Consider the following 25,169-nt stretch of genomic DNA (forward strand, 5'->3'; position numbering starts at 1 on the left):
GGTCACGGCGTGGTATCCATGCTCCTCGCCTACATTCTGTTTTGACATTCTATTTTCTTATTTTTCAGTCCAACTCCTTTATCTCTTTCCCACGTACGCAGTTCCTTAATAGTCCAACTTTCTTATCTCTCTGCCAGTACACAATTTCTTTGTCTCCCTTGGCCTTGCATATGTCCTTCACAACAGCTGCAGCTTGTTACAGCTTCTGCCTACTTGGCCTGCTATTACAACAAAGTTACTTGGTCTGGATTGCTTATAATATGCCCATTGTCTTCTAGCCACTCCACATAAGTCCATGCCTGAGCAGGCACTCTCGGAGTGTCTGTGGCCATGGTTATGTCTGTGCTGCAGAAGGTATGCTTCTGAAGGAATTGTGGCCCAAGGACAAGTTCATGTTGGAGAAGGCACACCTTGAAGCATCAGTGGCTGTACATGAGTTCATGCTGGAGCACCGCAAAGTGTGTGGTCATGAATAAGCCCACGACAGAGCAGGTACAGCCCTGGAGGGATTGTGGCCAGGGATAAGGCCATGATAGAGCTGATTTACTTCTGAAGGGACTGTGTCTGTGTGTAAGGCCACGCTAGAGCAGGTAGGTCTATGGTCATGGCCCATGGATAAGGCCACGTTGGAACAGGTTTACCTCAAAATGACTGTGACTGTGGATGAATCTGTGCCGCAGCAGGGATAACCCTGGAGAGACTGTGGCTCGTAGCTGAGGCTCCACTTGGAGCAGGTACAACCCTAAGGGACAGCAGTCTGGGGATAAGTCCAAGCCAGAGCAGGGGCAAGGGGAGGAGTTCATTGCAATGTTAAACCCTATGGGCTGGTCCAAAGGGTCCAGAGGTGGAGATTGTAATAGATATACCTTTAAATTGTGGTAACCCATGATTTGAGTTTCATGTTGTAGGAATGACTGTAGCAGCAACCACCTGAACCATTGGAGGACAAGCCTTACAAGAAGCAGTGACCTGACCTGAGCCGGCTTTGATGCCCGATAACCCCATACAACACACAACCTCTCATCTCCTGAGTGACCACCATAAGACATTGTGTTCATAGGCTAAATGAACTCAATGGATATTTTATGGACATTTTGTGGACATTTTATAGACATTTTTACAAGGGTGTGCATAGACTAGGGGAATGATATCAGTGTATTATATCAAAGGATGGGAAGGGTGATGGTGGTTAATGAGGTTGTATTGGAAAGTGTGGCATGACATAAATGGTATGGATAAGGACTGGATAGTGTCCTGGTTTCAGCTGCGATAGATTTAGTTTTCTTCTTAGTAGCTAGTACAGTGCTGTGCTTTGGATTTGGTGTGAGAACAATGTTGATAGGACACTGAGGTTATTAGTTGTTGCTGGGTGATTTTTTTACTAAGTCAAGGACTTTTCAGTTCCTTGGGCCCTGCCAGCCAGAGGGCTGGAGAGGCACAGGAAATTGGGAGGGGACACAGCCAGGGCAGGTGATCCAAACTAGCCAAAGGGATATTCCATACCATATGACATCATTAACTCTATCCCAGCTGAAACCAGGACACAATCAGTGCTAATAATAGCATAAATGGGAACAACCAATAGAGAGTTTGATCAGGTCCTGATCACAAGTGGTGTTCCCCAGGGCTCAGTATTGGGGCCAGTTCTGTTTAATATCTTTATCAGTGCCTGGGCGAAGGGATCAAGTGCACCCTCAGTAACTTTGCAGATGACACCATACTGGGCAGGAGTGTTGATCTGCTTGAGGGTAGATTGGCTCTACAGAGGGATCTGGACCGGCTGGATCAATGGGCCGAGGCCAACTGTATGAAGTTCAACAAGGCTTAGTGCCAGGTCCTCCACTTGGGTCACAACAACTTCATGCAATGCTACAAGCTTGGGGAAGGATGGCTGGAAAGCTGCCTGGCAGAAAAGGACCTGGGGGTGCTGGTTGACAGCCAGCTGAATATGAGCCAGCAGTGTGCCCAGGTGGCCAAGAAGGCCAATAGCATCCTGGCTTGTATTCGGGCATAGTGTGACTGGCAGGACTAGGGAAGTGATTGTCCCCTTGTACTCAGCACTGGTGAGGCCGCACCTCAAATACAGTGTTCAGTTTTGGGCCCCTCACTACAAGAAAGACATTGAGGTGCTGCAGCGTGTCCAAAGAAGAGCAATGAAGCTGGTGAAGGGCCTAGACAACAAGTCTTATGAGGAGCGGCTGAGAGAACTGGGCTTGCTTAGTCTGGAGAAAAGAAGGCTGAGGGGAAGACCTTATCACTTTCTACAACTACCTGAAAGGAGGTTGTGGCAAGGTGGGACTTCATCTCTTCTCCCAAGTAACAAGTGATTGGAGGAGAGGAAATGGCCTCAAGTTGCAATAGGGGAGGTTTAGATTGGATATAAGGAAAAATTTCTTCACCAAAAGGGTGGTCAAGCATTGGAACAGGCTTCCCAGGGAAGTGGTTGAGCCACCATCCCTGGAGGTATTTAAAAAACATGTAGACATGGTACTTAGGGATATGGTTTAGTGGTGGACTTGGCAGTGCTTGGTTTATGGTTGGATTCAATGACCTTAAAGGTCTTTTCCAACCTAAATGTTTCTATCATTCTGTGATCCAGGTTACAAACTGCCAGGCTTAAAATGCAATTCTTACAGCACAGCTTATAAAGTGACTTGTATTCAGTATAGCAGGAGATCACTGATGTATTTTCTGTGCAAAGTGCTGCTGAAGAAGGAAGTATCTGCACCCAAAGTAGGGTGCATGTATTAAAGCTAATAGTCTTTCTGGCCATGTCACAGCCTTCTGTTGTATTTGAACAGTTGAGCTACTGAAGTATTTCTAAATAATAATACAATTTCTGTTTGTCCTTGGGTGATCAGATTTACAGTGTCATCTTGAGAAATTATTGTTCTATGATGCTTTTCTAACCTAAATGTTTCTATCATTCTGTGATTTAGTGCACACACATCAAGATGTCCTACTTTCAGAGCTGTGCTGGCACAGTTTCTAATCAAGTCAGTCTTGAACACCCATGAGGCTCTGCCATTACTGAAACTGGACCTCCTAGCACCTTAGCTTGTAGAAATATTAGTAGTGGCAGTACTGTCCACTTTAATTGATAGATAATTTTTATTGCGTAAAGGGTAAACCAGTTATTTAACCAGGATTATAAAAACAAAAGAAATTTAAATAGATCCTCCCATAATGATTATCTTTAGCAAAACTCCACTAGATCTTCAAATATTATGTGCTTTGAGCACAAAAATAATTTCAACAGCAGGAAATGATCAACTGCACTGTGTGGATGGTATCCTTTACACAGATTACTTCTGAAGACGGAGTTTGTATCATCCCACCAACAAAAAAACAAGCAAGTAGAACCCTACCCACAGTATAAACCCTCTTCTTTTTATTTTATACTGTTTTCTTCCTGTGACCCTCAACTAACCAAACTCTGTACTTCAGATTTACCTCTTAATTCAGGGATATATTTTTACATCACACATGGGCACTCAATGCATAATACATCTTCACCTAACATAGAATACAAATTATATTTCCAAAACAATCCACCTTCCCCCCCTGGCACTTTCCTTATCATTCATTTCAATTAAGCAAGTTTTGCAGAAAGCTGAACAAGGCTTTAAAAAATGTTATAGTTCAAGAAGTTAAATTGTAAAAGAGCTATTAAAGACATGACACTGCATTTTTTAAAAAAATGTGTCTTCCTAGGGTCTCTAGGAATAAACCTGTTAATTAAAACAATTCTATTTGACAGAGTTAGCAAAGCACACACACCCTCCAACCCAACTTTGTTACTGGGATGAAACTATAAGAAAAAATTAAGTTGAAAGGAATCTCTGGAGATCACCTTGTCCTCTCCCTTGCTCAAAGCAGATCCATTAGATGAGGATGCTCAGGGCCTTGTTAAGTGTGAAATTTCTATCTTTAGAGATATTAAAAACCCACTTTATGCTCATATTTAAATACTCAACCACACTCATGGAAAAAAAAGTTTCCTTGCATCTAATCAGAATTTCCCACATCATAGCTTGGGCCCATTGCCTCTTGTCTTTTAACTGTGCATTTCCCCTAGTCAGCTCATCAGTCACCTGCATCAAGAAACTGCCATGAATACACTCCAGAAATCTGGGTTGCTTATGCCCAAACATATTACCCTTCCACCTAGAGTTGCATGAAGAAGCATTGAAATATGGAGACTACTCAAGGCAAGGACTGCATCCCTTTCTAGGAACAAGGAATAGGCCAAAATTGTGTAAGTATACATCATATCTTTATTTTTATTATTAAACAAGTCTCTCCAAAATTGGGCACAGAGATTAAAAATAAAAATTAATTGAACTATTTCATAAAGCATTAGTAGTAACTCATAAAAAAGTACAAGTTTTGTTAAAAAATTATCAAGCTTGCAAATTATTTCATTACACATATTTATACATTTAAAATGTTAAATGACACAATAAAGTGTGATTTTAAAGAAAATGCTTGACAAAATATTATTCTAAGAAAACCCATAAGCTTTGATAATCATTAACAAACCAAACATATAGAAAAATGAGGTAACAGTACCAAAGGAAAGGAAAAAAAACCAACCCCCAAAAAACCCACATAGCTCATTTATAGGAGTCTAAATATAACTCGGTCAAAAATGTGTTTTTCAAAAGTAAAACAGCAAAAGTTGGTAAATGCCATTCCAAATATTTTTCAGCTGTTAACATGTCTCATTATCACATTCAAGATCCTTTACAGAAGCCATACACACTAAAAAGGTTTACTTTGCACAGTAAATTTTCTGGAGAGAAAATGATAAAATGAGACCTTGGAGATATATGTAAGCCTTTAAGCCTCTCTCTCTCTCAGGTCAAAGTTATGTTGAGGGCTCTTGCTAAAAAAAACCCCAAACCCAAAACCCCCCAACTCTACCCCCCCCCCCCCCCACCTAACAGGTGTGCCAATATGGTAAACTGTTAACATGCCCCCCCCTCCTTGGGTAAGTATGGTAGGAAGGCAATGAACGTTTATTTGTCTTGCTGGTTTCTGGTACCATCAGGCACCACAATGGGCTGTGACATTAAATACAAATGTGCACAGCACATGGCAGTTAAGAGCTGAGCATAAATCCCCTTCCCCTTCTCTTTTGACAGCCACAATACAAAAGACTTGGTTGTACCTGGTCTGATCTGATTTGGAACACATGCACATGTGCTGTTTATACACACTAACCACAGGAAGCAAGTCTGCACATATCTCCAAGAGTCCCATGGAAACAGAAGTAACATTCCAGAAGAGATCGACCACAGTAGTGCAACAATTAAATTCAGTATTTCACCAAATTAGATACTCCATCTCCTAAATCTTCATCTGTCTCAGTGTTTAACTGGCAAAAAAGGGACATTACACACCAAGATTTCTCCAGTTACAGAAAGACTACTTTCCCCTTGGTATTCATGCAGTGTGCCTTGTACATTGCGCATTTATATCTAGCTTAGAACAAGTGCCTTCTTTCCATGCTTCAAAGTGAATACTGAGTGTAGTAGTGTTTGCTATGGTTAAGTCTGCACAGCTAGGGTTGGGTTTTTTTCAGATATATTAGAGACCCTAAGTATTATAAGACATATACAGCACATACTTTTTAAAATAACTACATGATTTAATTTGCTAAAAAATAAAATTTACTATAGGTGATTTTTTTGATGTTATTTATTGTGAGGAGTCCATTCTTTAGTGCCTGGGGAAGAGGGCAAGTTGTAATATTTTGAAGTTGATATAACAGTATATTTTTATTTAGCGTTCTTAATTATTGACAGGTATGGACAGACTAAAGTTTTGAGTACTATTTATGGAACTAAAAGACAAGAGCATTTGAAACAAGCAAAAATAATAGCTATAATTAATTGGTTTGTAGAACCTTCAAAGAAGGGCAAGCAGCATATAAAACATAACATTGTCTGAAAATATAACTGATACTCAAGCATAGCAGCATACAAAAGTATCAGAAATGACAAAGAACAAACAAAGCTCATACTGGCACCAAGTTATAGCAATATTGGTAGTTGTGTTGCTTGTACTATTGTAACCAAGGTATTGACACTAAATTTAGGAGAAAACATTTTGATGCCAAAAATCACATCCCTTGATTAACTATGGTATGTTTAGATACAGTTATTTCACTAAAACATCTTTAAGTTCTTAACAGTCTGAAGTGTTAAGTCAATATTTTCAACTGCACAAATAAAAAATATTATTTGAAAAGCAGTCAAATGAAAGTTACTTCCCATTTCACAGCATTATTTGTTCTGGATGGTGTACCAATTTACTCTTCTACAGTGGAACATTCTGGAGACTTGACAGAAAAAGAAATAGGGGTAATTCATTCATGCCAAGCCTATCAGAAAATACAGAAGGCTAAGAAGCAGCATCCTAGGACAACTGTATTCTAGCAGTGAATGACCACCAACAACCCTTTCTGAAGCACAAAAATTGAAAGTTCTACTTCTCTGAAAAAATGTTAAAAACTTTATTTTGTTCATTAAGTCACAGGAATAAAATCATATCCTGTTACAGATTATTTTAATTGTATACAAACCCTCTTGTAAACAAAGAACATAAGTGACTAAAGCCAATGTTTATATACTAAAGAATAATACATACTTAGCAAGTATAATGGTCAAAGTGAAGAAACTTTTCACAAGACCCTCAACACCTTTTCAGCTTCCTTTTGGAGAAGGAGCACAAAATGCAATATCTTCAAAACTCAAGTCTAATCTGAAATCAGCTGAACGTAAATAAAACACAGCTAGAAGAACTGAGAACAGAAAAGTTTCAACATTTAATGTCACCAATTGGAAGTGTTAATATTGTTAACTGAATTATGCAATATTGCAACTTCATATTGATAAAATAAGCAGTAAACCTGTCATACTGAAATTTGGATTTCCTATTGTGTGTAAAAATCCAAAGTTACTCACATACTGAGTAATGAACACACTCTTTAGAGGTACATTTAAAAGCCTCCAATAAAGGGGAAGCATAACATCTGTTTGAATAGCGAGTAAAAAAGTCTTTTTATACCATTAAGTATATTGAGGAGAAAATATTAAATGTCTCTAATTGCAGCACCCTCTGCATTCAGTGTGCGACTCCAAACACAAGGAAAGAAACCAGTGTACAGTACTAGTACTGTTTAAATAGCATAAGATTATACACTGCAGCATAATTAATACTACACACATACATTCTTAGTACATGCTGGTATATATGTTCTCAAACACATATACACACCCAGTCACAAGTGCACTTCACACATCCTCTCACACACACACCCCCTTCATGCCCACTCACAGTATCTGAAGGTAGATTTCTATGTTGTTTGGAGCTACCACTTTTTATAAAAGCACATACTAAAAGATCATGTCCACTGTAATCTCGCAGCAAAACTCAGAATGATCACACAAACCCCAGGAAAAGTTAGTGCACACACAAAATTAAGCTAAAAAATGTCTTTGGAGTTCCAATCACACAGTTAGTATAGCAATCCCACAACTGTGAAGTCTAATTATAAGCTTTATAATCAATTAAGTCGCACAGTGCAAAGAAATGTCCATTGACTCTTGTGTAAAGGGAATGCTGGAAGCCACATGGGTAAGTTTAATGGATAGTTCATATACACACGTGACCAAGAACACCCAAACCAGATTTGTGCTCTTAGATTAGTCATACTGAATCACGATGCACTTCTGAAGCATCAGCTCTGCAAATTGGGCAGGTACGATTTGCCTGTAAAAACAGAAATAAAAGAAAGTTTAATGCACTGACAAATACACTCATTATGGTAACAGTGTCTGCAACCCAGAATGAAATTGCCACTCGCAGTGATCAAGAGTACCCAAAAGGGACAAAAAAAAAGAGATAAACCCAGTGAGCGCCCATTTTCTGTTACTTTAGAGAATGTGAAAATGAACTAAAAGTTTTGTAAACTCAAAAGAAAAATACAGTGGACAGAGAAAGCCACCATCGCTAGAGAAGCAAGACAGAGGTGGAAAAAAGTGCTCTATATTAGGGCATCCTAGTCTTACTAGCTCTTTGTCATGAATCACAGCTCTTTAGGTCTCACTACCCCCCATTATCCTAGAAGAAAAGTCTATCATGCAGGCTTGGCCAAAGCTTGAAAGCTGAACAGAGGGGAAAAAGAGAAGGGGTTTTAGTAATAGACACAACACACAATCTGACTAAACAGCTCCAAAGCTGAACATGCATAAAAGTTTTAAGTTTAGCCCTTCAGTGAAAAACTTGTTGAGGATACACCTATTCATAAAATAATTCATGTTGGAATGATCCTCAGGAGGTGTCTACTCCAGCCTCCTGCTCAAAGCAGGGTCAGCTGTAAGATTAGACCAGGTTACTCAGGGCTCTTTGCCATTAGGTCCTGAAAATATCCAGGATGGAGGCTGCACAGCATCTCTGGACCCCTGTTCGACTACTTGTTCTTGTATATTTCATGAAATTAATTCCCCTTCGCATCTTAACATAACTGGTGTAAAGACTAATTAGGTGCACATAATGCATCATAGGCTGCAATGTATATCCTCTTTTAACTTGCTATTCCTTCAGGCAAGCTAACTTTCTGTAACATAAGAGCTGCACAATTAACTGAAATTATCATAAAAAATATTAAATTAAAATTTTCTATCTGAAATGAACCACTTTTAGAAGAAAAGAATTTACAGCCTGAGCCTTCAGGGTGAATACAAGTCATGTTTTCAAGTTTTTCTTCGGAATTATGACTAAATCCTGCTTTAAAAAAAAAAAAGATTTCTCATGTATTCCTTTGACTCAAGGAGTTAGGATATCAATAAGCAATCAGATATTGTGAAACACGATAAAAATGAGTGCTGAAAAGACTGACAAGCAAAAAGGATAATCTCTCTTGTTAATCTTGTCCCATTCACTGTTTAACATCTCTTTCAAGAGTCTTCAGCCTTCTTTAACATGGGTTTTTTTTCTCACTGTAGTCTAATATATAGGTGTTGATGCAGAAGGCTCGGACACAACTTATACGACCAATGTGATCAAGTTAGTGCCACTTTATTAAGGGTTACACAGCAATTTATACTCTACAGGTGCTATTAATAGACCCACACCAATTCATACCCCCAGCTAAAAATACACACGCTATGCATGCTTTGTTATGTAAAAGGTGAGAGGTTAAAACTACTCGTTCACACGCTTCCATCTCCCCTATGGTTGGTCCCGGTGTGGTGCCCACACGCTGCTCTCCCCTTGTGCAGGCATCCTGCTTTTTCTCATCTTTCTGTCCAACTCTCTTATCTCTCTGCCAGTACACAGTTTCTTTGTCTCCCTTGGCCTTGCATATGTCCTTCACAACAGCTGCAGCTTGTTACAGCTTCGGCCTGCTCGGCCTGCTATTACAACACAGTTACTTGGTCTGGATTGCTCATAATATGCCCATTGTCTTCCAGTCACTCCACATATAGGCACATAATTCAGTATGAAATAGGTTTTACCCTGGCTATCTCATATTGCCTGAAATAGTCTATGTAGGATTTTATAACTATAGGACAGGCAAAAATCCAAATTTCATATGTAGACAAGTCAGTTTGCTTTGATGCCTTCTATTGTTGCATCACCAGCTTGCAATGGTATAGTAATTTTTACTGAAATTTACCAATGATAACGTGTTCCCTTGCACAGTTTATCTACATGGGATGTGAATTTGAAGTGCAAAAGTTATTTTACTCCACCCCCTACACAGTCTAAAACTTTGTGTTGACATAGTGTAACTGTACTCCCTTTAGGCTCAGATTACACAAGTCTTTCAATTAAAGAGAAACCTGCCAAATTTACATTGCTATGCTGATGTGTTTTTTCTGAAGTCAGTCATCCTTTAGCCAATACCAGTGTTAAAAGTCAGCAATTTCTAAGCTTAGTTAGAAGCATCAATGCAAAATTGCCTCACAAATACTACAGTTCATTTCAGATTACTAAAAAAAAGAATGCCCCAAAACTTTTTTCCCCATTTTACTGATCTCTAAGGGCTATATTCACTACCCTTTGATTGCCAATTGAAAGTGCTTAATGTAACATAAGAACTGCCATATTGAGTCCTAACAAAGCTTCATTTAACCAAATACTCTGATTTGAACATTGACTGACAGCAGATAAGAAAGAGCATACATGATATTTCCCTGATACATTTCCCTACCTTCCAGCAGTTTGTAGGTCAAGTGCTTTTTCAGCCAGACGCAATATCTTTGCATCAACAACCCTGGGAAGAATTATTTTTTAAAAAAATTATCAACCTTCACAGGATATCAGCATCCATCATGTCATGGGGTGCATGATACCCAGTGGTCCTAGTTCTCATTTCAGAAGAGGGAGTAAGCTATTTTTCCTTGTTTACCTTCTCTCCATGCCACACATAGAATCATATATATCTTCTAAACTGTATTTCTATCCTCACCTTCTGTACCACTGCAATTCTGTCAACTTATTGTGCTGTCCTGCTTCTAGGTCTTCCCCCCAACTTGTTTTGAAGGAATATCTCATAGAATGCATAAAGCCATAATTTCATGCTAAACCTTTTGTTTTTAAAATATCTCTCAATCATGCCTTATAAAAATAGATAATTTTTTATTTGCCCCAAGAATTCAAATTCATAGTGATAGGAAGGATTCTTATAGGAGCGCTTTCTACTAGTGAAGATCATTCTCCTCATATTCCTTTTAAAATGGCCCTACTCCAATTATTATTACAAATAAATATGTTTTGTTAATCACTAAAAAAGAATATTTCTATAGTGTAAGGAGACAACAAAAAGAAGATAAATTCAGCTTGTGCCCTTTTTTGTTACTTCAGAGCCTAAATATTAAAATGGAGAAACAAGATGAAATACAGTAGAAAACTAAAGAAAAAATGAAACTACAAACTAGGACATCATGAAACGCATCCAACACAGGTTTCATTTACCTTAAGCCATTTATCAACACACTTGGCATGAAACTCGTGGTTACAGGGTAAGACTCTAAGTAGCTGTCTTGGCTCAAAATCACACATACACACTACACACCTGAAAAAAAAAAAGACAGCAAATATCTATAAACTTTCCCATTTAATAGCAATAATTTCTATTCTATAAGCAACTTATTAGGTGTGTCTGCAAAAGTTTTTTTTAAAAAAGCACAGCAGTATCTACAGTGATCAAACTATTGTGGGTATAGATCTCTAGTGGACAAGTGTAAAATTAGAATTGCTTTTGTTTTCTTCACCATCATTTCAAAACTCAAAGCAGACAAGGGCTCAAACTCATACCCATGGGAGTTCACTGGCCCAAGCAGTAGATTGTATTACCATAATTCAAAATACTGGAGTTCATGCCTGCTCATTGTCCTGGTTTCAGCTGGGATGGAGTTAACTTTCTTCTTAGTAGCTAGTACAGTGCTGTGTTTTGGCTATGATGGGAGAACAATGTTGATAACCCCACTGATGTTTTTAGTTGTTGCTGGGTAATGTTTATACTAAATCAAGGACTTTGGTTTCTTGGGCCTTGCCGGCCAGAGGGCTGGAGGGGCACAAGAGAGTGGGAGGGGACACAGCCAGGACAAGTGACCTGAACCAGCCAAAGAGGTATTCCATACCATGGGACATCATGCTTGGTATATAAACTTGGATGGTGGGGGCAGGGGGGATCATTGTTCGGGAACTGGCTGGGCATTGGTCAGTGAGTGGTGAGCAGTTGTACTGTGCATCACTTGTTTTCCTTTCTCCCTTTTCCTTTGTTTTTTATCCTTTCCCCCACCTTTCCATTATAACTGTTATTATTATTATTGTTATTGTTGCTGTTCTTACTTTTTTATTCTGTTTAAATTATTAAATTGTTCTTATCTCAACCCTTTAGTTTTACATTCCTTTCCGATTCTCCTCCCCACCCCTCTGGGTGGGGGGGAGTGAGCAAGCGGCTGCATGGTGCTTGGTTGCCAGCTGGGGTTAAACCACAACACCCTTATAAACAGGTAGTACAAACCCTATAGCATATTTCTTTCAGTTTAAACTTTAATTTTACATATATTAAAATAAAAACCAGAAATTTTTTTGAGTATTTCTCAAAGCCATAATTCATTGGAGACCACACACATCTATATACTTTTGTACATATTTTATAAACACATTTCTTCCCCAGGGACATCATCAACTGAAGTTCCCCTCTACTTTTATTTTTCTTATTCCTTACTATGTTAAAAATAACATTGAAGATTGCTTTAAGTGGAAGATCAGAGAAAAAAATCTCTTCTGTCAAATTTTAAACGTTTGACAGCACTGTAAATCACTTTTACTGCCTCCCATCTATATCTCATATAGATCTTTCATATATATCTCATATGCAGATCTTTCAAACAGAATTACTCTTAAAAATAAGAAAATATAACTGTAAAACTCCAAAGCTCTTCCAGGACAACTTGAAATTTTAGTAATTGGAAAATATTTCAATATAGGCTGAATTCCAAGTTGATGATGGCCATTTAATATCTAGTATGCCAAACAAAAATTTGGAAAACTTTTAAAAAATACTGAATAACTAAATTTGAACATCTACCTGAAGTGAGACTATGCAGAATTTTAAAGCCAAGATAAATGATAACTGATCTGAAAAATGGTTTAAGAAAATTTATCTTTTTTATTTGAGTGCTTTTAGGGCACTTGTGTTACATTTTGCCTAGTTGAGGCTGGAGTCTGAAGGAATGGAAACACAGTTATGTAAAGTATTTAAATTTGAGATAGATGTGCTTACAATGTCTGTTCTGACTGATGGTTGCTTAGATTGAACCTGTAAGATGGAAGCTGTTCAATGTCTGCCTTTGTCAGTCCTCGAGGTTTGGCTTCTCCTAGACGTTCTGCCAAATTCAGCAGTGCCTATGAAACAAGGAATTTGGACTTTTTAACATTCATTGCTCAAACAAGCTCCAGCTCTACCAGAAGTGATTTCTTCTGCCATATCACTATCCCACCAGGTAGCACAACCCATCTCTCCATCAAGACATGTTTTGTCTTGCTTCTCTCTCTCTCCAACTGCAAGTACTACAGAAAGATGTCTTTCAAAGTTTGATCATTGATGAATCCTTCTGAACTGCATAAGATAGTATCTTTGGGATTTCCAAATATCTATGACCTGTTAATCACTCCTGCAGCTGTATTCATAGCTTGATACATGTTTTGCTTTGGAAATGAGGCCACTTCCCCCATCCCCCACACAGTAGTGTGAGTAACCGGAAGAAAATGTTGACAAACTTTCTTTCTAGGAATATGCAATGAGTGTAACTCTATGTGGCCAAGAGTTTAAAGGGACAGCTTTTGACTACCATTCCACTTCTTTGGCTAACTGAATTGACACATGGAGATTTTATGCTGAACCTTTGGAAACAAAGGCATGACATTAAACTGAATTGAGACCCTTTTAAATTAAATTTTGTACTCGTTCATACAGGTAGAACACTGTACCTAAGTCCTCCTCATGTAAATAATTTCTGCTCCCTCATGAGAGGCTCCAGAAAAGCATTAGTATCAACTTGATAGAGAACTGAAGCACAGAAATTAAGAGATTTGATGAAAGATGCAAAGAGTACAGGTACTCAAATAGCCCAAAACCTCTAGCCCAACATGTCAGTTACAATATGATGCTTCTTTTAACTAGCACAAGAAACATTATAGGAAAGGTTGTCATTACACTGTAAATGCTATGCAACTGCATAAATACACAGCTCTGAGCAGAATCAAGGAGAAATAGATCATGAGGAGGGGTAGGCAGCAGCTGAGGTTTTCTGAACAGACTCTGATGGGAATCCAACAACCTAAGAAGCAGCAAGGACAAGAGTTGGGATCAACCCTCAATTATCTAAGACACCACTGACATTTTATTTCAAAATATGTGACTTGCTGTACTGCCCTTATTGTCAAGACAAAATATATATTAGGAGATTCTTGTCAACATCACATTTACCTGAATCCATCCTATAATGTTAACACTAATCTGTAAAGTTAGCGAGGCACATAAAAAGCACTAAGTTATAGCGTATTCAAAAGAATAGGATATTTATGCTCAGTATTTCAGAATCAAGCAAAAGGCCAAAAGAAGAGTCACATCTACAATAGAAAGTTGAGGAATTTAACCATCACAAATCTGAAAGGACAGATTCTAGGGAAAAGAAATAGATAAAAAATAAGAGTGTGTCTAACATTCTGTGTTAGAAACTAGTATGAAAAGAATGTTTCTGGATTCTGTCTTCATAAACATTACATTTATTTAATCTTGGTTTTGTCTTTGAAAAGCAAAAGACCATTTAAGTTCATGTAGTGAGTTAACCTCTGCTCCTCATGAATTTGCACTTCGCACACCAACCTCATAGTTTTCTACCTCTCCATCTTCTACATCCAACTCGAAACTGAAAGCTGGTCCAACTGCAGGTGGCACTGGAAGCACTGATCTGCCAGAAGAACAAACAGTAAGACTCAACATCTTCCTGAAGTATGCAAACATATGGCAGATATAGGGTTATGCTGTTGATCCTTCTTAAATCAACAAATTCTAAGAATCAGTAAAAAGGTTAAATTTGAAATTAAGAATTAAAATTCAAAGTAAAGGAGTCAAAGGAAAGCTAATTGCACTACTTTTTGATGCTTGTTGTATTGCATTTTTAAATTGCATGTATACTGCTATGACAACTCATACTTAGAGTAAGGCTCAGTGTTATTACAGAAATTAATCTCTTGATAGTCTGCATCACAGAGTTAATATTAATATTGAACAGAGTTTCTGGTTTTAAATTTATTTAAACAGATAGAATATCAACAAAGATAAATAACCCAAGTTCACTTAGCTCCCCAATACAAAAGCACTCAAGCACTTGACTAGACTAGACTAGATTAGACTAGACTAGACTATTTCAGTTGGAAGGGACCTACAATGATCATGTAGTCCAACTGCCTGACCACTTCAGGGCTGACCAAAAGTTAAAGCATATTAATAAGGGCATTGTCCAAATGCCTCTTAAACACTGACAGGCACAGGGCATTGACCAGCTCTCTAGGAAGCCTGTTCCAGTGTTTGACTACCCTCTTGGTAAAGAAATGCTTCCTAATGTCCAGCCTGAACCTTCCCTGGTGCAGCTTTGAGCCATTCCCACGTATCCTGTCACAGGATACCAGGGAGATCAGCACCTCCCTTTCCACTTCCCCTCCTCAGGAGGCTGTAGGGAGCAATGAGGTTGCCCTTCAGTCTCCTTTTTGATAATATGCATAACGGATAATTACAATATAGTACTGGGCCAACATCTACATTGACAGCAGACTATACATTCCCATATAACATGGATTAGGCCAGAGAAGAACCTCTTCAGATATAAAGGCAAGAGGATGCCCTTTTTTTTTTTTATTATAAGTTAAAAAAGCATCTCCATCCCAAAATAGTAATATGGGTCAATGTTTAATACACAACCATAGAAATAAAAAATCCACAGCACTATAAATGTCATCTGATTAAATTAATAAGGAATGATTGTGGCACACTGTCCCTGAGTAGACAGGCAAACGGCTATAACATCAGAGCAGACTGTCAGAATGCACAATGCAAAGTTTAACAACTTCACTGAGTCATATATCCTGGTGCTATTTTGATGCAAGTCAAACTGCAGGGTCAGAAACTATAGATGTTGTGGCAAAACAACAAATGACAAAGATTATCTCCTTGTCAATGACACCTTTAAATTAAATCCTCATTTTCTAAGCATTTTTTATTAATTTCAAAAACAGAACCTACAAAGAACAATAAATTACGTCACACATCTAAATTACAGCAGAGGGGATCTATTTTAAATGGTTACTGATAACCTACTGATAAAAAATAAATATTGCTTTGTTGGGGAGAAGGGTTCGCCAGAGTCAAGAAATCGCTCAATATGAGTTATGCATCTTGCTCAACTTTATTAGTTTCTAACACTACTTATATAGACTCGATACACATGCATATTCATAAAGCAAAAATATAATTGGTTATTAGCCTCTAAGCGCACGCTATTCTCACACCCCTAATTATCATGACTAAAATAAGCATTCTATCCATGTAGCTAATTGTGTTGCTGTGCTTCAGCCTTGCAGTTTGCTACTCCCTATATTCCCATACCACTCCCTATCTTTCTTGGCCTGCACCTGCTTTCCCAGCAGCTGTAGCTTATTACAGCCACGGCCTGTTGGCACAACATAATTACTTGATCTCAGGATTCAAGAATAGCTCAAGGCTACCTTTCTAGTTAACTTCAGCACAGCAACTTCAGCACAATTCTAATTCCAGGCCTATTCTAATACCAGGCCTGGATTGTGCAGATCTTTAGAGATTTTATGGCCACGCTTCTGCAGCCATTCTTCTACATTGCTTCTCCCATCCCTTCTCTTCCAGAAATGGTTAATCAGGTGCAGAAGTTCAAAAGTTGTAACAGATTATGAGTTCAGAAGAAAAACACTCCTCCCAAATAAAAAAACACACCCACACCAGAAGGCTTCCCTCATTATGCTTCAGTAATTAATTAAGAGTAAATTGATTTGCCTGGGGTTTTTTTTGTAAGGACTGTTAGATCTTTATCCTACATAAGTAGACTTTAGGATGTAACTAGCCATGGGTATAACTCATAACTATTATCCAAGAACCAAGTGTAACCATTCTACAATGAACATCTTTAAGGAGATTTCAACAGAAAGAAGAGGCATAGAAAATCCCAAAACTGTATTATCATCAATCTGTTCACTTTTTTTTCCTTGCTCAGGTATGTATGCTGTTCATATAGACTGGAAACTTAAAATATAACTACAAGTTTTCTTATTCCTTGAGATTGTCTGAACTGTCTTTACCCTGTGGTAGAGCCCAAATGTAAAAAAACATTGAGGAGATCAACTAGCTTACAGAGTTATTTAGTAGTCTACAAGTACAATGTGCTTTGGACTTACAGCACATATGGTAATAGGCTGGGATGGTACGAGTGTGGTGGTATTGGTTGCTGTGATCGGTATCTACTGCGTGACCCTGTGAGTCTTCGAGGCATGAAAGGTGGGTAAGGCTGTAAAAAGGAAGAAAAACTTCAATATTTTCTTGTCTTATTTAATAATGAAATTAAATGGAAACTGAATGTTGAAATATTTTAAATAAGGCATTATAAAAAAAAATACAGCCCTATCCAAGCCAAAAATTTAAATCGTTTTGACCAACACATCTCATAATATACAATTGTAATATACAATTATACTATCCTGCAGGAAAAAGGTAACAGTGCTAACCAGAAACCCTTGTAAGCTAGCTAATAAACATTTAGTACGGCTTAGCCTATATACGGGCTAGTTTGGACAGGCAGGACTTGAATTGCTGAACATGCTGCAAACCAAAAGCTGAGGGCTTTCAACCTGGTGCAATGTGCTGGCTTGCGCAGCTAGTTGGGTAGGAATGAGAGTTTTAAACAACATACATACAGGAGTTCTTTCACTAGTATAAGCCAAACATCCATTAAGGGGCACTGCCAGGATGTTCTACAGCAAAGCCACTTTAAATGAAGAGCAAGGTTTAAAACTAATAAATAAAGAAATCTGTCTTGGTTTTGGCTGGGATAGAGTCAATTATCTTCCTAGTAGCTGGTACAGTGTTGTGTTTTGGATTTAGTATGAGAATAATGTTGATAACACACTGATGCTTGTAGTTGTTGCTAGGTAATGTTTATACTAAGTCAGGGACTTTCAGCTTCTCAGGCCCTGCCAGCGAGTAGGCTGGAGGAGCACAAGAAATTGGGAGGGAACACAGCCAGGACAGGTAACGCGAACCAATGAAAGGGATATTCCATATTATATGATGTTGTGCCGAGTATATAAACTAGGGGGGAGTTGGCTGGGGTGGGTACTCAGGGACTGGTTGGGCATCGGTCAGCAAGTGGTGAGAGACTGTATTGTGCATCACTTGATTGTTTTTGGGTTTTTTCCCTTGAGTTTTATTTATCTTTCTATTTTTGTAATTTCACTTTTTATTACATTAGTAGTAGTAGTAGTAGTAGTATAAGATTTTACTTTATTTCAATTATTAAACTGTTCTTAACCCATGGGTTTTACCTTTTTTTCGATTCTCCTCCCCATCCCACTGGGGTGGGCAAGTGAGCAAGCAGCTACGTTGGACTTAGTTGCTGGCTGGGATTAAGCCATGACAGTCTTTTTTGGCACCGAACGTGGGGCACAAAGGGTTGAGATAATGACAGGTCTGACCAGAGCATGTTAAAACAATTTTTGTAAGCATTCATTGTATTGATTTAATAGCTGCTGGTCACAATGTTGATTTATTTTCTCACATAGTTGTTGCGCTTGCTCTCAGAGTTGTGTTATGTAACACCTTATTTGCAGTATGTGTTCGCTGTCTTGGTATTTATCACCCTTGGGGTCTAGGCTAAGGTTCTCATTTTGTTGTCCTTTGTAATACTGGCTAGTGATATGATAAAGTTGCTGTTCATGAAATTAATCTAGTATGTGTACTCAGCATTGCTGTCACCTCTGTACTTCAGGAGTCATCTAATGGGAACTATTAATAATTACATCTTTTTCCTATTCTCCTCAGAAAGCCAAACTATGAAGGAGACATCTTCCCACATCTTCCCCTTCCCCACCAGGTTAATTACAGTGTTGTTTGAGAACTCTGAAAACTTTAAATATCCTTGGGATGCTGAAACCAGTGTGATCCTATTGCAAGGAACCAGCATGTTGCTGAATGTGCTCCAAATCTTGTTTAAGGTTAAACAAGTATTTAAGAATACCACCCACAGATCTGCCCCAAGGGTAGATAGTTATGAGTGGCAGGGTGTGTGGGATAGTATGGGCAAGTGCCTAGGACAGTGGGCACCTCCAGTGTTTTGGAACTTCACCCCTGAACAGGTGCAGAATCTGGAAAAACTAGTAAAATATTTGGAAAAAGTATGCGGTCACCCTGGTAATTCCAGAGAAGCACAAATCACTGCAATGTGCTGGGGCTTGGCCCATGCCTACCAAGCCCTGTTCAAAACTATTCAGTATCTTCAAGGGGAAAAGAAGGTTTCTGGATCTGAGGGCAGAGACAGACACTGCGTCTACTGCAAACCCCAATGAGAGACACTGTGGATGAACCAGTGAACCAACCCATGCTGGTATCAGTCGCCCCTATACACAAGAAGAAATGGACATGAAAGACATTTAGTGAAGGAGGACGAAGCAGGACCATCACAGGAACAGGAGGAAGAGGCAGAGCAAGAGGTAACCACTCGATCCCTATCTCTGAGTGAGCTGCAGGATATGCAAAAAGATTTCAGCCATCATCCAGGTGAGCACATTATCACTGGCTGCTCCGATGTTGGGATAATGGTGCTAATAGTTTGGAATTAGAGGGTAAGGAAGCCAAGCAGCTGGGATCACCTTCTAGAGAAGGGGGCATTGACAAGGCAAAGAGGGAAGAGGGATGTAGGGGTCTGCAGCGGGTCTGCAGATGAGTTAGTTGACCTTGAAGACTTAGTCATGTACCTTTAAGACAGCCACAAAAATGTCAAGCATGTAAACAGGATGTGAAAACCCAGAACTTAGAACTGCATCATACGGGCACATATAGCAACAGCAAATAGCAAGCAAGCAAGAAGAAGAAGACAGAAAGCCTATCAGCATCTGACACATGTACTATCTAAGATATATAAGCAATATGTAAAAACAATAAAGAGCCATTTTGTCTGAACCCAGCCACGCAGATATAGTGTTTTTGAGTCTGTCTTGACTTGCATCACCACAGAGGGACACAAGTCTTCAGCCTCTGGAGGTGACTCCTGTCAACCATGAAGGAAAGGTATCCCTTCAAGGAAGATGTTATGTCACCCAGGCACATGGACCACAATAGAGAAGGGTATCTAGTACCTGAGAGAATTAGCCATGCTAGAGATTATTTATTATGACCTGAACAGTGCATTTACCCACAGATCCAGACAAAGTCCAATGCACATGACCCATGTGGCAGAAATTTGTATAGAGTCCACCATTGTCATATGCCAACTCATTGGCGGTAATGAGCTGGAGACATGAAGCAGCACCGACAGTGGATGAAGTGGCTCACTGACTCTGGGAATACGAGGACAAACTATCCCTCATCTCAGCTGTGAAGAAACTGGTCCAGTGACTCAAACAGGATAGATCTTACTCCCCACCTGTACAGACCCACATCTCAGCTATTAACAGTAGTTGCCCTTCCGCTCAAGAGGGAGGATATAGAAGGTACACACAATGGGGTACCCTGTGTTTTTACCTGCAGGACAATGGAGAGGACATGAGGAAGTGGGATGGAAAATCTACCTTGACCCTAGAGGCACAGGTATGTGAATTGCAAGGAAAATCAACCATAAATGGGGGTTCATCCAGGAAAGTTGCTGCTCCACTGTCTGATGGGCAGTTCCCCAGACAGAGCAGAAGAGCTGATCTTACTCCTGAACCTATGGAAGGGAACTCTATACCGTTTTTACAAGAAGTAAGTGGAGAATCCTATGACCAGGATTAGTGGGACCCTACCTCCAGCCAGGTGGAGGACAGGGACAACCGGGTTTACTGGACTGTGTAGATCTGATGGCCTGACACACCAGACCCACAGGAGTATGAGACTCTAGTAGACTCTAGTGCATAGTGTACCCTAAAGCCATTAAGCCAGGGGTCCTCAAGCTTTTTAAACAGGGGGCCGGTGCGCAGATGAAGTAGCAGGAAGTCATCTGCGGCTGCTTGGTTTCCCCCCCCAACCCCCGGCGGGGGGGAGGAAGGGCGGGGGGGTCTGTAAATACCGGGGGCTGGATTGAGGACCCCGGGGGGCCGTATCTGGCCCGCGGGCCGTAGTTTGAGGACCCCTGCATTAAGCTATACAGGAGCAGAACCCATTTGTATTCTGGAGTGACAGGGGGATCCCAACAGCTAACTGTATTGGAGGCTGAAATAAGCCTGACTGGGAATGAGTGGCAAAAGCACCCCACTGTGATTCATCTGGAGGCTCCATGCATCCTTGGCATAGACTATCTCAGAAGAGGGTATTTTAATGACCCAAAAGTGTACAGGTGGGCTTTTCAGTATAGCTGCCTTGGAGACAGAGGAAATGAAGCACCTCTTGCCTGGTCTCTTGGAGGACTCTTCTGTTGTCTGTTGTGGGGTTGCTGAAGGTCAAGGAAGAACAAGTGCCAATCACTACCACAACAGTGCACCCATGGCAATATTGTACCAATTGAGACTCCCTGATTCCCATCTATAAGCTGATTTGTCGACTGGAGAGCCAAGGAGTGATCAGCAGGACCCGCTCACCCTTTAATAGCCCCATATGGCCAGTGTGAAAGTCAAATGGAGAATGGAGACTAACAGTGGACTATCAGGGCCTGAATGAAGTTAAGCCACTGTAAGGGACAAAAATAAGTTGAACTTGGGTAGATAAGCGTTTGTATATAACTAGTGCTTATGTATACAATAAATGATCTCACTTCTTCACTGACATGGGGTCTGTGTCTTCATACACCACAAATGGCACCCAAACAGGGACACTGAAGAGGAGACTCACAAAGCCTGAACCGGTGGCATCGCCTGACTGAACCAGGAGCCGTGGAAATTTTGACTTTGTACACCCATCACCTACAAAGGAGGTGAGCAGTCGGGAACCATGGGAGGGGAGTTATCCCAAGATCAGCAGCGCAGCCTGGATGTATTGCGATGGCTGCTTGCAGCTCAGCAACGAGCTGTGACAGGTCCGCAGCTAGTGACTCTGTTAGAATGGATCCGTGACAAAGTGCTGGACTTTCCGCCTGATGACACGTTTCAAATTACTTTCTGGCAAGCAGTCGGCAGGTGATTGTATGATGCTGTTGTGGAGGGGGATCCCACTGCGGGAAAGCATTTGTCAACCTGGTGGAAGATTCTGACTACCCTTCACCAAGTGTCAACTAATTCTAATAGTGCCAAACTGAGGGAGGCTGTAAACTCCACTGACAACATGGCTTTTCTCAACACACTGTCAACGATGGCAATGTCCGCACCTCCTCTGTCCTCAAAACTCCTGTCACTGGTTGCAGCGGCCCTCGTGACACAGGACCAAGTGCAGGAACAGGGACTTGAGAGATAAAAGCTACAACTCCGGTGGCATAGCCCAGATGAACCAGGGAAAAAGGGAAAACAGATACATGAGCACTCTCATCGCCACTGCAGGACATCAGGTGAGTGGCTGGGAACCATGGGACAATCATTAACACGGGAACAGAAAAATCATATGGATGTTTTGCAGAATATTTTAAAGACTTATGGGGACAATGTGTCTCAGCTATCCATTGTAACCCTCTTGGTGTGGGCTCGGGACAATTGTTCTTGGTTCCCTAAAGAGGGCATGCTGAATATCACCATAAGAAAAGCTTAATCGGGGGATTGCTTTTACTTATGAGCAGTTGGCTGGAGAAAATAATTATGCCTCTTCCGTGATGCAGGCAGGGTATCCTAGGGATGCCTGTTTGCAAATTAAGGAAATAACTATTAAGGCGGTCCAGAAAATACCTGAATCTGGGTGCGCCTCTAGTGAGTCGTTTGCCACAGTCTTGCAGGGTCCTAGAGAGCCATATACTACCTTTATTGATCGTCTTCAAAATATTTTGCAATTACAAGTCGAGCATGAGGAAGCTTGAGGGCTGCTTTTGAAACAACTAGTGTATGATAATGCCAATGAAGACTGCAAGCGGGCATTGCAACCCTTTTGCAATCACAACCCTATGTTGTCAGATATGGTAAGAGTATGTCAAAATATAGGGACCATGTGGCAGCCCTTGCATCTGCACTGGCTGCTCAAATAATCACTTTAAAAAGAAATGTCCAAAAGGAGGGTCCAGTGGAACTAAGCTGGCTAGAGACTGCCCCTTGGTGCGGGAAGGGGAAACACTGGGCCAATGACTGTCACTCCAAATATCATACCAATGGGCAATTGATTGATGTGCCATCGGGAAACGGGAAATGGGGGGCAAAGCCACACACCCCGAACAACAAAAGAAATGCAAGTGCAGAAGTTTGGCCAGTGATCTCTGACTTGCACACGCAGCAGTGCCGGACTGGACTTGGCCATCTCCCAGTCAATCTTGATACCACTGTACATTTGCTCCCAACTGGAGTCTGGGGTCCCTTAGGGAATTATTGTAATGTGCTTTTGTTGGGATGCTCTTCAGTCACTCGCTCAGGGTTGTTTATACTTCCTGGAGTGATTGACACTGATTACATTGGTGAAATAAAAATTATGGCTTGGACCCCATCGCCTCTGTGTCATATTCAAAAGGGAGAAAAAATAGCTCAGCTTGTATTATTTCAAAATGTGGGTCCAAAAGGGAGAGGCGAAAGGCAAGTTGGGTTTGGCAGCACCAACCTTCCACAGATTATGTGGGCACACCAAATTACTCACAACCAACCTGTTATATTGAGGGAAGACCCTTTTCGGGCCTAGTGGACACTGGCGCTGATGTTTCGGTAGTTTTGCAATCAGACTGGCTGAAAGAGTGACATTTAAAAGACCCCGCATCAGCAATAGTATGTGTTGGGGGAATACAGCTGCCTAAACAAAGTGCCCGACCAATTTTAGTACTCGGCCCCAAAGGACAATGAGGATATATCACTCCATATGTTATGCAAGTCCCCTTCACCCTGTGGGGACGTGATTTGTTGAGCCAATGGGGGGTTACCTTGAAGACAAATTTGTCCTAAGGGCCACTGAGTTGCAGCCAACGATTAAACTCACCTGGAAAACAGATACACCGGTGTGGGTGGAACAGTGGCCCTTGCGCACAGAAAGGCTGCACAAATTGCATGAACTGGTGCAGGAGCAACTCAAAGCAGGCTGTATTGTACCCTCCACTAGCCCGGGCAGCTGAACACCAGGATCCATTGAGAATTTTGGAGTGGATCTTTTTGCCCCACTCTTTTTCCAAAACACTGACAACTCTTATTGACATGTTGGTGCTCCTCATTCAAAAGGGATAGTCTGCAGGAACTTATGGCCTGTGACCCAGCCACCATTTTTATACCCTTGGCCAAACAGGACTTTGAATTTTGGGTTAAGCAAAGCCTCTCACTGCAGTCTGCTCTGGCTGACTTTAGTGGAACCATTGCCTTTTCTATTCCTTGACATAAATTGCTTCACTCTTTAACTGATTTACCCTTACAATTGAAACTGCATATTTCTCATGTACCTATCCCAAATATCAATAGCTCGGGGCCTTCAGGAAAGGCTGTTGTATCATGGAAAAATGAGCAAGGGTATTGGAATTCAGATGTGACCTTTGTTACTGGCTCTGCACAAATAGTGGAGTTAGCTGCAGCTGTTCGTGCCTTCACATTGTTCAGACAACAACCTTTAAACCTAGTTGCAGATTCTTTATATGTTGTAGGGATAGTGCATAGAATTGAATTTACATTTTTAAAAACGGTTTCTAACCAACAGTTATTTGTTTTGTTGAAACATCTTTTGTTCCTATTGGAGCATTGCTGTCATGACTATTTTGTTTTACATGTGTAGTCACACACCTCATTGCCTGGTCCCATTGTTGAAGGCAATAAGGTGACGGAATTTTTTACTGTGGCTGTTGTTACCCCCGGTGTTTATCAACAGGCTAAGCTTTCACATGACTTTTTTCACCAAAATACTAAGGTGCTGCAACATTCGTATCACCTGACATGAGAACAGGCCCAAGAGATTGTGAGGGCCTGTCCTGACTGTCAAAACTTCAGCCCTTTACCCCAGTGTTAACCCTTGTGGCCGCCAAGCCCAAGAAATTTGGCAAACTGATATCACATATATTTCCTTGTTTGGGAATCTTAAATATGTTCATGTTTTGGTTGACACCATTTCACACTATGTTTTTGCCACTGCTCACACCAGGGAGAAAAGCCGTGATGTTTACCGTCATTGGCTTGCTTGCTTTGCTACTATGGGAGTTCCTGCTCAAATTAAAACCAACAAAGGCCCAGCATATATAGCACAATGCACATGCCTGTTTTTGCAACATGGGGGCATTACCCATGTGATGGGCATTCCCCACTCACCCACTAGAAAGGCTATCGTTGAACGAACTCATCAG

At 40.4% G+C, this 25,169-nt stretch overlaps 1 protein-coding gene across 4 annotated transcripts in view; it reads right to left on the minus strand.

The window, feature by feature from the left end:
- Window positions 1-3,615: 3,615 nt before the first annotated feature.
- The window catches only part of LOC129734572 (E3 ubiquitin-protein ligase RNF38-like), a 180,128-nt gene continuing 158,574 nt past the window's right edge, over window positions 3,616-25,169 (minus strand). For 2 of the 4 annotated variants that reach the window (XM_055698182.1, XM_055698184.1), the window contains 5 exons: window positions 17,011-17,120; window positions 14,414-14,498; window positions 12,809-12,930; window positions 10,990-11,089; window positions 3,618-7,779 (listed from right to left, as the gene is read on the minus strand). In XM_055698182.1, coding sequence (XP_055554157.1) covers window positions 7,717-7,779; window positions 10,990-11,089; window positions 12,809-12,930; window positions 14,414-14,498; window positions 17,011-17,120 — 480 coding nt within the window. In that variant the 3' untranslated portion in view covers window positions 3,618-7,716. Of the gene's footprint in view, window positions 7,780-10,989; window positions 11,090-12,808; window positions 12,931-14,413; window positions 14,499-17,010; window positions 17,121-25,169 lie in introns of all 4 variants that reach the window. The other 2 variants (XM_055698183.1, XM_055698181.1) reach the window with 2 other exon arrangements.

Source organism: Falco cherrug, chromosome W, assembly GCF_023634085.1.
Source record: "Falco cherrug isolate bFalChe1 chromosome W, bFalChe1.pri, whole genome shotgun sequence".
Lineage (NCBI taxonomy): Eukaryota > Metazoa > Chordata > Aves > Falconiformes > Falconidae > Falco > Falco cherrug.